We start from the raw sequence: 14,596 nt of genomic DNA on the forward strand, positions 1-14,596 counted from the left end.
ACAGCACTCAGGCCCTGGGCTCAAGCCCAGGACTGGCAAAAACAAAATAAAACAAAAATAAAAACAAATGTGAAGCCCTGATTCAAACTCTAGTACTGCCAAAATAAAATAATTTTTTTTTTTAAAAAACCATGTATCTACAGGGGACTTCACCCAATCTGTCTCTTCTTTCTACATTTTGATTTCATGGAAAGTAGAATTTCTCCACCTGGTACAGACTTGGGATAATAGGCTTCTATCTTAGTGATTCTATGGGGAGGGATTCCTCTCACAGACACAGTTGAAAAACTCCAAGGAAGAGTGCTGGTTGGCTTATCTTGAGCCACGTATCTATAGTCCTATCTCTGAGGGCAGTGGAAAAGTATAACTTTTGCAATTGCTCCTCATGACTATGTAGGAAAGTTCCAGTCCATAGCCACAGCCATACAACTATTATGTTGGCAGATACAGGCATTTTCGATGTTACAGAAGGTTGAATAATTAATAATTACCATTTCAGATAAAAAAAATCATGTGGTAAAAACGAATTCAGACTTACAAAATGATCATCTTGTTAATCTTCTCAGTGTCCAGTTAGCATACTTCACATAGGAGAACACATTGAATAGACCTAAATGAATAAATTGCTCTGGAGATCACACACACTAATCATTGTTTAAAAAACTATTGATAATATTTTGTTAGTTTTAATATTAGATTTAAGTCCTCTTATAATTAATTTATGAAGCAGATTTAAATGTGTGACATCTCTAGATAGCTTGTAAACTGCAGACTAAATTTCTTACTAAAATAACAGCATAAATGACATTAAATATACCATAGTTATTCATTTGAACTTTCTGTTTATACATATGCATATGAAACATTTTGCTCTTTTAATCTACAGTAAGCATCTCTCAGGAGAGTCCAAATTTCAACAGAAACTGGCAGAAATGAGTAAGTACTTATCATTTTACTTTATGAAAGGAATTATTTTCATTGCAAAAAAGTTTTTCATTCTGTTAAGAGGATACATACATAATTCCTTCAAGTAGCAGACTTATGCACTTACAATAACACAAGGCACAGGGCTTTACCATCTACTATGTCTTTAAAATCCCTCACACTTGGATTTTAAATTCTGTTGTTGTTGGATTTGCCTAATTTGCAGACTCAAATGATTTTTTTCAGTGCTTTTTTTTTTTTTAATTGCTGGCTGTCAAAATTTTGATAAAGAACATCGGGTCTGTTATCCATGTTTCACAGTTACACAGATTTAGAAAGCTGGGCTGGGAGTATCACTTTGGGGGAAAATACTTGCTTGCCTACAGTGAACAAGGCCCTGGGTTCCATTCTAAGGAATCCCAAGACAAATGAAATCCCATTTCAAGACTTAAAAAAAAAAAAATTAGTCCCAGTAATTAGATAGGAAGCACTACAAGAAGCAGGTTAGTGTTTTCTGACCACTGCTGGCTGTCTCAGAAGTGTGATCATGAGAATAACTGGTATCACACCCATTAATGAGAAAAGGAACAGGGACTTGGAAGAAGATTCAATAGGTGGGAATGGTTAATGCTGCCATTCCTGCATCAGAAGACATGTCAGAGAGAGCAATACCAACTAAAGCATCAGGACAGGCTTTTCACTGTTTTTTTTTTTTTTTTGGAGGGGGTGTGTGTGTCATGGGGCTTGAACTAGGCCTGGGCGCTGTCCTTGTGCTCTTCAGCTCAAGGCTACTGCCCTACCCTTGAGCCAAGCCCTATCTCCTGTTTTTTAGAGGTTACTTGGAGATAAGAGTCTCAGGTCCTTTTGTGCCCAGGTTGGCTTTGAACTGAGATCCTCAGATCTCAGCCTCTTGAGTAGCAAGGATTACAGTCATGAGCTACCGCATTCAGCTTTTTCACTCATCTTTGTTAAAACTAACTTTGAAATATAAAGTATTTAAAACAATTCTTTTGCTTGAGTTTTGAACTTTCTTTCTTTCTTTCTTTCTTTCTTTCTTTCTTTCTTTCTTTCTTTCTTTCTTTCTTTCTTTCTTTCTTGTCGGTTATCGGATTTGAATTCTGGGTCTGTGTGCTGTCCTTGAGCTCTTTAGCTCAAGGCTACAGCCCTACTCTTTGAACCACAGTGCCACTTCTGGTTTTCTGGAGATTAATTGGAGATGAGAGTCTCACAGACTTCAGTGCCCCAGCTGGCTCTGAACTGAGATCCTCAGATCTCAGCCTCCTGAGTAGCTAGGATTTCAGGCATGAGCCATCACACCCAGTTGAACCTTTTTTTCATAAGTGAGCTGTTATGTTACAATAAAAACTAAATATTTAAAGCATTAAAATTTTGTAGGCTTTCTATCAGCTAGTATATTTCTTAGTTACCTTACTAGTTATGGCTTTTTCCCAAGTACATGAAAATGGACCTTCTAATCAAAAGTAACCCTTGAAAACATGGAGAAGCATTTGGGAGCCCACATTTAAAAAGGATAGATAGCTGTAAAAACATGTCTATGGCCTTAGAGAATTTCATGACTGCAGTCTTTTCTAGTGAAACAGTAGCTAAGATGTTGAGTCTCCTTTGCCAGGCCAAAGTTCATAGCCTTTGTACAGCTGTAGAACTGGAGATAAGCAATGGGAGTTTCAATCCCTAAGGCCAAGGAAGGCTTTCTCCAGAAGACCCTTTGCTTCCAGGCTTTTGGGAAGGGTCATTCAGAGATGCTGTGAGATTGCCCAAGTGCAACAGGGGCAGTGCAGCAGTTAGTGACTATTTCCTTTCCAGAAATAAATATTCCTTTGTTTCTTTTTTCCTGTTTACTTTCCTTCTTTTTTCTGGACTGGGGGTCCAAAACTTGAATTTGGGTTCCTTCTCAGGAAGCTTCACCCTTACCTCTTTGTTTTTTGAAGTCTCGTAGTTCATGCTGGCTTTGAACTCAAAAGCTTCCTTCCTCAGTCTCCCAAGTGCTGTTTATTGTAGGTATGTACTACCGAAAATGCACTCTTTGCTTGTTTTTTTTGCAGCACAGTTGTACTCAGGGCCTTCTGCGTTTTATTTTATTTATTTTCTTTGCCAGTCCTGGGCCTTGAACTCAGGGCTGGAGCACTGTCCTTGGGCTTTCACAAGGCTAGGAGCTCCACTCCTTGAACCACAGCACCACTTCCAGCTTTTTTACTATGTATGTGTTACGGAGGAATGGAACCTGGGTCTTAGTGCATGCTATGCAAACACTCCACCACTGGGCCAAACTCCTGGCCCCCTATACTTTCTAGGCAAGTCCTTTACTGCTTGAGCCATGCCTCCAGCATTATGTGTGTGTATATGCGTGTGCATATTTAAGAATTCATGCCTGCTTCTAAAGTTACGTTACAGACTTTTAAGTAATTTGTTTTAAAATGTTCCTGTCCACTTTAATTTTGTAGTACCTGCAAGGGACCTCCGAACACAAGCCAATGGCTAGCTTTGTAAAGAATACTACCACTCACTCTAGCAGAGCCCATAGTTCTAGTTTCTCAAATTCATGCCAAACTTGACCTCAAAGTGGGCATACCTGGGAAAATGTGCAAGACCATCTTTTGGCATATCAAAGGGAAGAAGAGCTATTTATTTTTATCTCCTGTTACTATTTATTTGAGGTACATATTTTATAGTTTGTACATACAGCAATTCAGACTGAGAGGCAAATAGTCTGGTGGCACATGTTTACTAAAAGTTTTACTGAGGGCTGGGAGTTTGGCCTAGTGGTAGAGTGCTTGCCTAGCATGCATGAAGACCCAGGTTCGATTCCTTGGTACCACATACACAGAAAAAGCCAGAAATGGTGGGCTGGCAAAAAAAAAAAGAAGTTTTACTGAAATGGGGTACTGGTGGCTCATGCTTAAAATCCTACCTGCTCAGGAGGCTGAGATCTAAGGATCATGGTTCAAAGCCAGCCCAGGCACTAAAAGTATGTGAGACCGTTATCTCCAATTCACCACTAGAAAACCAGAAGTGGCGCTATGGCTCAAGTGGTAGAGCACTACCCTTGAGCTGAAGAACTCAGAGACAGTTCCCAGGCCCAGAATTCAAGCCTCATGAATAACACCACCCCACACACAAAAAAAGTTTTACTGATGGAAAAATAGGTATTTGGAGAGTAGTGGGGTTTGAAATCGGGGCCTTCCACTTACTTGAAAAGTGCTCTGTCACTTGAGGCATTCCTCCAACGATTTGATTTGAAAACTTTAGCAGAGCATAGTGCTGGATACCTGTAATCCCAGCACTGGGAATGCTGGGGAGGGAAGATTGACAAGTGGGAAGATAGATAGTGCTGTCTATGCAGAACAGTCTCACAAAACAACCTTGAAAACAAGCCAACCACTGTTTCTGGAAGATTCTGAACTCCAGCAATTTGATATGCACATAGCCTGCATAGCAGCCCTTTCCCACCTACCCAGCGCCCTCTGCACTGTTAACAGCTCTTCATTCTCATTTCAGCATCTACTCGAACACGAATGCAGAAGCAGAAGATGAATGAGAGCATGGATACCTTGAACAAGGAAGAAAAGTGAGCATCTCAGGGCCTTGGTGGACACTGCGTCCACCTCAGGCTTCCCGTCTCTCCAGAGGAGACCGCGGCCTCTCCCTGACTCTGTTTACAGCCCATGACCATCTCCAGCTTTGTCCATATAGAAGGTGCATATGTGAGTCGCATTTGTACATAGGTGATTCCTAAGCCACTTTCAATGTTGTGGTCAGTGGTATAAACATGGTTATTATGCAAGATCGACAATCTTGTGCAAACCATGCCACTTAAAAAGTCATAGTAGATTTTTGCATTCCCAAAGTAAAATGGCTCTGCTTTATGAATAATGAGGCTGGCTCTGGAGTAGTGTCCTCACAGGCCATGCCCATTTGACTACTTTGCCTTTTCTTGTAGCATATGTGTGATGTTTGCTCTTGTTTTTATTAATTTATATGTATATTTTTTTAATTTAACATGAACACCTTTAGGAAATGTCTCCTGTCTTCCAAATGCAATTTGACTGCCCATCACCCAGATTATCCTAAACTACTCTGTAAAACACAGTAGAAAGTAGGAGAAAACTAATTTCAACATGTTAGATTTTTAGTATTGGAATCTGACCTGAGGTTTGCTTGTTTTACAAACTTTGGCTTTTTAAATACAAGCAAAATACAGAGTATAAACATACTATCATACTACTGAAACAGATTTCATACCTCAGAATTTATTAGAACTTACCCTTTTCTTCCTCCAACTTATTCTTTTAAAAAAGGATGATTGATAATACTCTTGAATTTTTTAAACCATTCAGATCACTGAATTTATATATGTACCCATCTAATACTTGAAAAAATAGTGTCCAGCCAGAGCTTTGCCACAGAGGACCCTGATACGGTATGTCCCAAGTGCACTTTCTAAGGTTTCTGGGTCCTGAAAAATCATGATATAAATTAATTTTATTCCATAAATGGACTGTTAACTGTAGGAGCCTTAATCCCTTCCCCCATCAGATATTAAGGATAAATCATCGCAACAATGATTATGCCATCCTAGATTTGGGAAGGCTTGTGTTCTCTCTGGAATGATATATTCCATGTATCTTTTGAAGTCAGTATGGTCTAACACTGGCACATTTCAAAGCCACATTTCTAGTTTGAAGTTAAAAGTATTAAAAAGTCTTTTTAAGTTAGGCATTATGTTTCTGATTTTGTGCAAAACTTTTCATCAAAATAGTTGTATTAGGAAAAGAAGCGCTTTCTCCTTCCCCCCATACCTAAAGGTGTATTTAAAGTATCTTGTGTGATTAACTTATTTAGAGATGGTATAATTTAAAATAGGTGGTATTTAAGATAGCATCAATTAGCATTTAGGGAAATCATTTTGTCTAAACTCAGAGTTCTTTTTAAAAAATCTGGTCTTATTTGTCAGAAAACAATTTTATTTTGTGCTTAAGTTTCAAGCTCACTATTTCATAGTTACCTGGATAACAATGGCACTAGAAAGCTTTACCCAATTTCTTCATTTACAGTTTTGCATGAATACTATACAGACCAGTTCATTTTTAGGTGAAGGGCTTACCGTATTTCTGGATTGTTTGCTACTAAGTTGACATTAGAATTAGTGACAGAATTTTAGGAATTTCAGAGATCATGCATTGAGGTTTCTTCAGGCTTCATATACTGCTTTATTGCTTTTTCTTTGTACCGGTTAAAATTGCTCTGTTACTATTTTCTACAATAATAGTTTGTCTATTTTAAAATAAATTAGTTGCTAAGAGTCTTAATGGTGTGGTGTTGTGGTCTTTGTAATTATGTGAAGGTAATGTTCTCTTCTGTATGTAAACTGTCTCCTAGAGTCTTATCCCCTCATAGCCTTTGATGAATTCTGATGATCCCCAAGTTTATTTAGCTACATTTGACCTCTCCTCAGAAGTCAATGCTCTCATAACCAACCAAATTGTCAAATACTTTCTGCCCCCAACTTCTCAAGATATAAATCAAGATCAAACAAAAATGACTGGTTTCTTTGCTACTCTTTTGCCTTTTACTAAACGCTGTGAGAAAGCCTAAAACTTGGGAGTCTGAACCACTGTTTTATTTATTCATTTTTTTTAAATATAGAAAACTGGGCTGGGGCCATGGCTTAAGTATAAGAGTGCTTGCCTAGCATGCCTGAGGTCACAATCTCCAGAAACAGTAAAAAGATAATCTAAAATTCAAAAAACCAAGTAATTTGTATTTGACCACACCTTCCTTCCTTCCATCTTCCTCCTTCCTTCCCTTCCTCTCTTCCTCCCTTCCTCTTTAACTTGGTATCTGATGAGCCATGCCTCCAATCTCTGGTGCCACAAATACTGATGATAGTTAAATAGGCATGCATGCTTCTATGGTCTTAATCCCACTTACTGAGAATATTCATATTTCTCTGTAGAAATGGAAGTAAATTTGATTCTTGGGTATTATGTATCATCTATCTTACTTACTATGCATTTATTTAGTGGTGGGACTGGAATTTGAACTCCAGGCTGTGCTTAGAGAGCAAGTCTTTACCTATATACCTCCAACCCCATACCATCATTTATAACTTAAAAAAACTGAAATGTATCTATGGATCCATGGATTTTTTTTTTTCAGTCAGAGGGCTTGAACTCAGGCCTGAGCTCTGTCCCTAAGCTCTTCAGATCAAGGCTAGTGCTCTGCCTACTTGAGCCACAGCCCCACTTCAGTTTTCTGTTGTTTAATTGGAGATAAGAGTCTCACAGACTTTCTTGCCCGGGCTGGCTTTGAACCTCTATCCTGAGATCTAGGACTATAGGCATGAGCCACCACCGCCCAGCTACTCCATGGATTTGAATTTATATAATTTCCCAAAACAGAGCAGATGGTATAGTTCTTTCCTTCTAGAACAGAAATGTTTGTTACTGAAGAAAGAAAGGTAAAGAGGACAGAGGATGAAAAGTAGCAGACACATCTCTGTAAGCTCTACTTATTAATGATCTTACATGAAATGTGGCACTTCCATCAAGTAAAAAGTCAAGGAGCTAGTGGTTCCTGCCTTTAATCCTGAGTCCTGATTTGAAGCCAGCCCAAGAGTTTATGAGATGTCATCATCTCAAAATAACCAATAAAAATCTGGGCTGTCGGCATGGCTAGTAAGCCAAGCAAGCACACGGCCCTGAGTTAATACCCCAATTCCAGCAAAGAAAACACAAAATCAAAGAGCCTAATGCTACCACCAAATAATTTTAGTCTAAATTACAAAAACGTGTATCACTTCTTGTAATCAATTTAGCATCCAAATGATTTAAATGTTGCCTATAGTAAAAGAGACATCTAAATTCATAATGCTTTTTCCCTATCATTAAAGTTATTGGGGGAGGCACAAGTAGTTGAAGATGTGACCCTCTCTACATCCTAGTTCTATCATGGAACCTGGTTTTAGAAGCATATGTTTGTTCTTTTGTTTTGGGACCAATATAGAGTTAAGATTCGATAGAGGCTGGGAGTGTGGCTCAAGTGGTAGAGCACTAGCCTTGAGAAAGCTCAGAGACTGCCTAGGCCCTTGGTTCCAGCTCCAGGACTGGCAAAAAATAAAAGGCAACTAAAATTTTACTTCTAGAGAAACTGTATTAAGCTTCTGCCACAAATAACATCTTCAGTAGAAACACAGCATGGTGTCATCCTTTGAATTTTAAGGTTCTCTCTCCCTCTCCCTCTCCCTCTCCCTCTCCCTCTCCCTCTCCCTCTCCCCCTCCCCCTCCCTCTCCCTCCCTCTCCCTCTCCCTCTCCCTCTCTCTCTCTCTCCTTTTCTGCCAGTCCTGGGGCTTGAACTCACAGCGCTACTTCCAGATTTTACTGTATATATGGTAATGGGGAATCGAACCTAGGACTCTGTACTTGCTGGCAAGCATTAGGCCACACTCCAGGCCTATGCTGGGAGGTTTTTTTTTTCATATATTTTTATTGTAATTAATAGAAGGGTTACATTATATTCATCAGATAGAAGATACATTACTTCACAAATATTGATACCCTTTCTCATGTCCTATTTCCCATTTCTCCCCTCCCCCTCCCCCCTCACAACTTGATTTCCCCCTTCCCTCTCCTATTTCAAACAACCTATTAAGCATATATAAAATATATCAGATAACAAGGTGAAATATTGTAACAATAATGAGATAACCAAGGGACAGTAAAAGAGATGAGAGACAACATAGTACATTAAGGACAACAATCACTAATTATATGTCTTTTGTTTCTATATAGTGAAGGTCCTTACATCTAGTGTCATACTATATGGCCTTATGTATCTAGATTTTGTTCTATTGTGAATCTCTTCTAGGAGAGCCCAAGGTTCATAGTGATTATGACAAATGAGGGAAACCATTGAGTTCCTTTGAGTCTGGCTTACTTCACTTAATACAATTTTTACTTAATACAATTTTTACTAAGTTTTTCCATTTCCTTACAAATGGGGCTATGTCATTCTTTCTGATGGAAGGTTCTTTAGTAATGGGGACATAGCCTCAAGGGGCCTATGGGACCCCACTCTACCCATCTCCTTTTCTTTTTTCCTTGTTATGATATATATGCAGTTTGCTGTGAAACCAGCACCCTCCTCAGAGGCCCAGAGAGATGGGCCAATCGATCTTGGACTGGACTTCCAGAACTGAGCCAAAACAAACCTGTTCTCTTGATATGTTGGTCCTCAGGTATTTCAGAATAGAAATAGAATGCTGGATAATACATATGAGAATAGAATGGGTAGTGTGTTTGAGATTAAAAAACAAGCTCTTTTAAGTTGGGATTATTATCTGTGGGGATAAATCTTTTGCATGGGGACTATGCTTAAATATTAGTGTGGACATTCTTATTACATAGGGTTTTTTTGTTTGTTTGTCAATTGTGGGCCTGGGCATTGTCCCTGAGCTCTTCAGCTCAAGATTACCGCCCTATCCCTTGAGTCACAGCCCCACTTCTGGTTTTCTAGTGATTAATTAGAGATAAAAGTCTCACGGACTTTAGTGACAGGCTGACTTTGAACTGCAATCCTCAGATTTCAGCCTCCTGCATAGCTAGGATTATAGGCCTGAGTCACTGCGCCCAGCTAGATGTTACAATTTTTAATAGAAGTGGCTTAGAAAATCTGTATGTTGATATGTTTTGGCAAAGAGTGAATTTTATGTGTGCTGGTGCTAGGATTTGAATTCAGGGCCTCATGCTCTTGCTTACTTTACTCAAGGCTGGTGCTCTGTCACTTTTTTCACACCTCCACTTTTGGTTAATTGGAGATAATAGTATTGGATCTGTCTGTGCAGGCTGGCTTCACACCTCAATCCTCAGCTCTTAGCTTCCCAATTAAGATTACAGGCATTAGCCATCAGTATCCAGTTTAAGACTAAATGAACAGTAATAGCTGGGAGCTCCCCCCTGGAATCCTGGCTAGCTACTGGGGACATGGAATGGGGGGATATTGGGAGGATCCGAGTTCCCAGTTTGAGGCAGACCAAAAAGTTGTCTTAGTAGCTGGGCATAGTGGTACACGCACCCTTTCATAAATAGGATTATGGTTCAGATAAGCCTATGCAAAAAGCAAGACCCTGCCACCCTCCTGTAACAGGAGCAAAAAGGCTGGCAGCATGACTCAAGCAAAGTGCCTGCCTACCAAGTATAAGCCCTGATATAAAGATTTTTTTCCACCATTCTCTGTATAGCTCAACCCTACAGACTGGCTACTGGGTCGTCATAGTAACTGTAAACTAAAAAGCATTTTTAACTTGCTTGACCTTTGCTTTTAAATATGAATCAAGCCAGCCCCAGTGGCTTGTGCCTATAATCCTAACTACTTAGAAAGCTGAGATCTAAGGCTCACAAATCCAAGGCAGCGCAGGCAGGAAAGTCTATAAGACTCCTATCTCTAATTAATCACAGAAAACAAACAGAAAACCCAGTAGTAATTCCTGCTCAAGTTAGGGACAGCACCCAGGCCCAGAGTTGAAGGCCCAGGGCCAGCCAGCCAAAAAAAAAAAGAATCAAATAGTATCTTTAAAACTTCTACAGGTGGGGATTTGCACTTCATGTACTGTAGGAAATTAGGATAACATGATATTGGGAAACTAAAACATTGAGCTCTGACATGGGAGCAGGAAAGGGGAAAAAAGACTTAAGAAGTTAAGAGGAGTATATATGAAAGAAAAGATCCAGTCAAGACCCAGTTGTTTCTGATGTGATATCATTATGAAAATGTCCCTTTCTCTCCCCCTGGCACTAATAAGCAGAGTGATTTTCTGAGGCTTTCCACTCACTCATCTGTCAGAAAGGAAATACTTTGCCTTCCCATGGGAGTGTCAATAGCAAGCCTATCTCAACACCAGACAGAAAAATCTGTTTTGTTTTGTTTTGTTTTTAGATAAAGTATCCACACCCAGGACACATGTCATCTCTCAAGTTGCCCTAAAATTAGCACTTCCTTATTGTTTGGAGCCACGGGTTTTAAATGTTTTAAATGGGAAACCGCTTTTCCTCAGCTGAGCATCAATCATTTAGGGAGCTTTCTAAATGTACTCAACTAGAATCCTCAAATGTATATTCTATAAAAGTCCCAGGGACTATTATGTTGTACGCAGAGAAAAGTATTAAGATAGAAAACAGTGTGCCCCCCCCCCCCACTTAACAAAGCCTAGGCAGAAAATTTAAAAATTCACAGGTCCAACCTTGCATTCTAAGACTGCCCATTGTGGAGTTTGATAGAGGGTAGTCCATTTCTTATCTCTAAGTAAAACATCCTTCCTCTTTGAATGTTTCCATTTTACATGAAACAAACTCATAAAATAAAAGGATATGAAGCCAGGCATGGTGGCTCATGCCTGTAATCTTAGCTACTCACGAAGCTGAGATCTGAGGATCAAGGTTCAAAGCCAGCCCAGGCACAAAAGAACTTGAGACTCTGATCTCCAGTTAACCTCTAGAAAATGGGAAGTGGGGCTTGGCTCAAGGCTAGGGTGGTAGCCTTGAGGTGAAGGGCTCAGGGACAGTGTCCAGGCCAAGTTCAAGCCCTATGACCCACAAAAGGGGGGAGGGGAATGAGAACTTACAAAGACCTTATTGGAAATGGGCAGGAAAAGGAACCCAGTGTATCTGAAGATGCATGAAACTGTAAAAGCCAAGTCTGTTAAAGTTGGCATAAGAGGTTGAAGAAAAAAGATAAAATAAATGAAGATCATGGTTGTTTAATTTCTAGAAATGATGGTTGTTGGTCCTTCCCATGTCCAAATATTTCTTTGTTAGAGAAAATACAGTATGTGGCTACCTCTTAAAAGTGGATAAGAATTTATAGCTCCATATCATGAAGTGCTAGGCCAGCCTGGGGCACTTAAAAAGACATTGTCTCAAAGTTAAAAATGGCTGGGGCCTGTACATGTGGCTCATGCCTGTAATCCTAGCTACTCAGGAGGTTGAGATTTGAGGATCGTGGTTCAAAGCCAGCCTAGGCAGGAAAGCCCATAAGACTGTTCTCCAATTAACCACGAAAAGCCAGAAGTGGTGATGTGGCTTAAGTAGTATAGTAATAAACTTGTGCAAAAAGGCGCAGGGACAGTGCCCCGCCTAAAGTTCAACCCCCAGGTCCAGCACCTAAAAAGAAAAAAAAAATTAATAGATAAATAAGGGCCAGGAATTTGGCCTAGTGGTAGAGTGTTTGTCTAGCATGCATGAAGACCTAGGTTTGATTCCTCAGTACCACATACACAGAAAAAGCCAGAAGTGGTGCTGTGATTCAAGTGGTAGAGTTCGAGGCGTGAGAAAGTCCAAAGGCAGTATTCAGGCCCTGAGTTCAAGCCCCAGGACTTGCAAAATGATAATAATAATAAGGCTGAGGATGTTAGCTCAGTGGTAGAATTCTTACCTAACAGTCGAGACTCTGCTTTACCTCATCACTCTCTCTCTCTGTCTGTCTCTCTCTGTCTCTCTGTCTCTGTCTCTCACACACACACACACACACACACACCTCCTAAGTCAAGAGTCTGGTTTAGAACGAGAGGCATGCACATACATTCTTTGCCTCTTTGATAGATCAAAAAAAAAAAAAAGAAACTGAATTTGCAAAAAGTTATCTCAAGAAAATGAGACTAACCACAGACTGGGAAAAAATCATTGCAAAAGATACATCTGATAAATTTATCAAAAATATACAAAGATTCTTCAAATGTAACAACAGGAAAACGACTCAATCTTTTAAATGGCAGAAGGCATAACTAAACACCAAGAAGATACAGAAATATCAAAAAAGTATACAAAAAAAATAATGGGGCTGGGAGTGTTGCCTAGTAGTGCTTGCCTGGCATGCATAAAGCCCTGGGTTCGATTCCTTAGTACCATATACACAGAAAGCTAAAAGTGGTGCTATGGCTCAAGTGGTAGAGCACTAGCCTTGAGAAAACTCAAAGACAGTGCCCAGGCCCTGAGTTCAGGCCCCAGAACTGGTATGGAACAAAAATTTAAAGTAATGACACACCACTACATACTATTAAGAAGTCTCAATCTACAACACTAATAACACCAAATGCCATGAGGACAAGGAGAGACAGGACTCTTTCATTGCTGGTTGGAATACAACAGTCCAGACCCACTGAATGCACACTGTGGGTGAACTTTAATCTGTGGTCTTGCAGAGATCATGACAGACTCAGTGTGCCACTCTGGAGGGGAGGATGTCAATGGGGGAGTCCCTGCATGTGTAGTGATGGGGTAAAACAACAATCTTTCTTTCCTGTTCTGCAAACTTAAAAGTGCTCTGGGAAAAAAAAAATCTTTAAAAGAGAGAGGTCTCGTCAGTAAAAACAAAGGCAACAGTATGAATAGTAATTGTGTTTACAAATAATTTATATTTTAGTGTAGGCTTTGCTCTGAGATCTGAACAGTTATTTTTTAAAAAAAAAACAATGTATGTGCTAGGTCCTGGTAGCTCACACCTGTAATCCTAACTACTCACAAAACCTAGATTTGAGCATTACAGTTTGAAGCCAGGCCAGGCAGATAAGCCTGTAAGGCTCTTAGCTGTAACTGCCAAAAAGAAGAACCAGAAGTAGAGCTGTGGCTCGAGTGGTAGAGTGGTAGCCTTGATCACAAAAGCTCAAGGACCTTACCCAAGCACCAGAGTTCAAGCCCCAGGAATGGCGTGCATGTGTGCATACGCACACACGTGTATATCAAATGGATTTACATACAATGATGAGAGATGCAGTTGATATATTTTATGTTTCCTGCTTCTTAAGAAAGCACGTTGGTTCTATTATCTGTAAATAAGCACTTTATTATCAAATAGTTGGGCATCAAAACAAGATTTCTAATTCCAAAAGGGATTCTTTTACATACCATCATTCTATGAAACACAAATTAGAAAATTTGACACTACATCCAGTTTCACATTTGCAATTGGGTAACTTGATCTACATCATATATCACTTTCATTTTTAATGCTAACCATGAAATGTATTTTCATCTAGTAAAATGATATTCATGCCAGGCTAAGAAACCTGTTTTATACTGATAGTGATATAAAGATCAACTAAAGTAAAAAATAATTTTTACTTATAGAGACGGAGCCCCTTTAACACAAGGAAAAACAAAAGGCATTATACAATTATGTAAGGTGGATAAGACCAGAAATAACACTTATTCACAAATAATGCTTTATATTCAATAATTCCACAGGAGATATAAATGACTCAGTAAACAGAAAATTAAAATTAGCCCTTGGGCCTTTGACAATTTAATTGCTAAGGCCTTTTGTGAATTCCAATTATTGCTCCAAATTAGTCACTACTTCACAGAATGATATACCAGAATATAAGCCTCAATAATTAAAACTATTTTAGAATTTATTTTGTGTAACTCCTTCATTTAGCCTTCCACAGATTTATAATTAACTGAGTGCCTACCACACCCTGTATATGGTGTAGTGGCTGAAATAGGGTAGTGACAACATTCCTGGTCTAGCTACCCTTTAAGCAGAAAAATAATAGAACATCTGGCCAAGATACCTTAAGTACCAATGCACCAAATGGATCCAACTTAAGTGACTCAAAGAAGAAATGGTAAATAAGACATTTTCATTTTCTCCTCTGTGCAG

At 39.3% G+C, this 14,596-nt stretch overlaps 1 protein-coding gene across 4 annotated transcripts in view; it reads left to right on the forward strand.

Moving 5' to 3' along the window:
- The window catches only part of Rb1 (RB transcriptional corepressor 1), a 138,643-nt gene extending 132,392 nt beyond the window's left edge, over window positions 1–6,251 (forward strand). For 3 of the 4 annotated variants that reach the window (XM_090342139.1, XM_090342140.1, XM_090342141.1), the window contains exons 26-27: window positions 887–936; window positions 4,441–6,251. In XM_090342139.1, the coding sequence (XP_090198265.1) occupies window positions 887–936; window positions 4,441–4,514 (124 nt within the window). In that variant the 3' untranslated portion in view covers window positions 4,515–6,251. Of the gene's footprint in view, window positions 1–886; window positions 937–4,421 lie in introns of all 4 variants that reach the window. The other variant, XM_090342142.1, reaches the window with a different exon arrangement.
- The last annotated feature ends 8,345 nt before the right edge of the window (window positions 6,252–14,596 follow it).

The sequence above is a fragment of the Megascapheus bottae genome, chromosome 11 (genome assembly GCF_031878675.1).
Source record: "Megascapheus bottae isolate mThoBot1 chromosome 11, mThoBot2.hap1, whole genome shotgun sequence".
In the NCBI taxonomy this organism is placed as follows: Eukaryota; Metazoa; Chordata; class Mammalia; order Rodentia; family Geomyidae; genus Megascapheus; species Megascapheus bottae.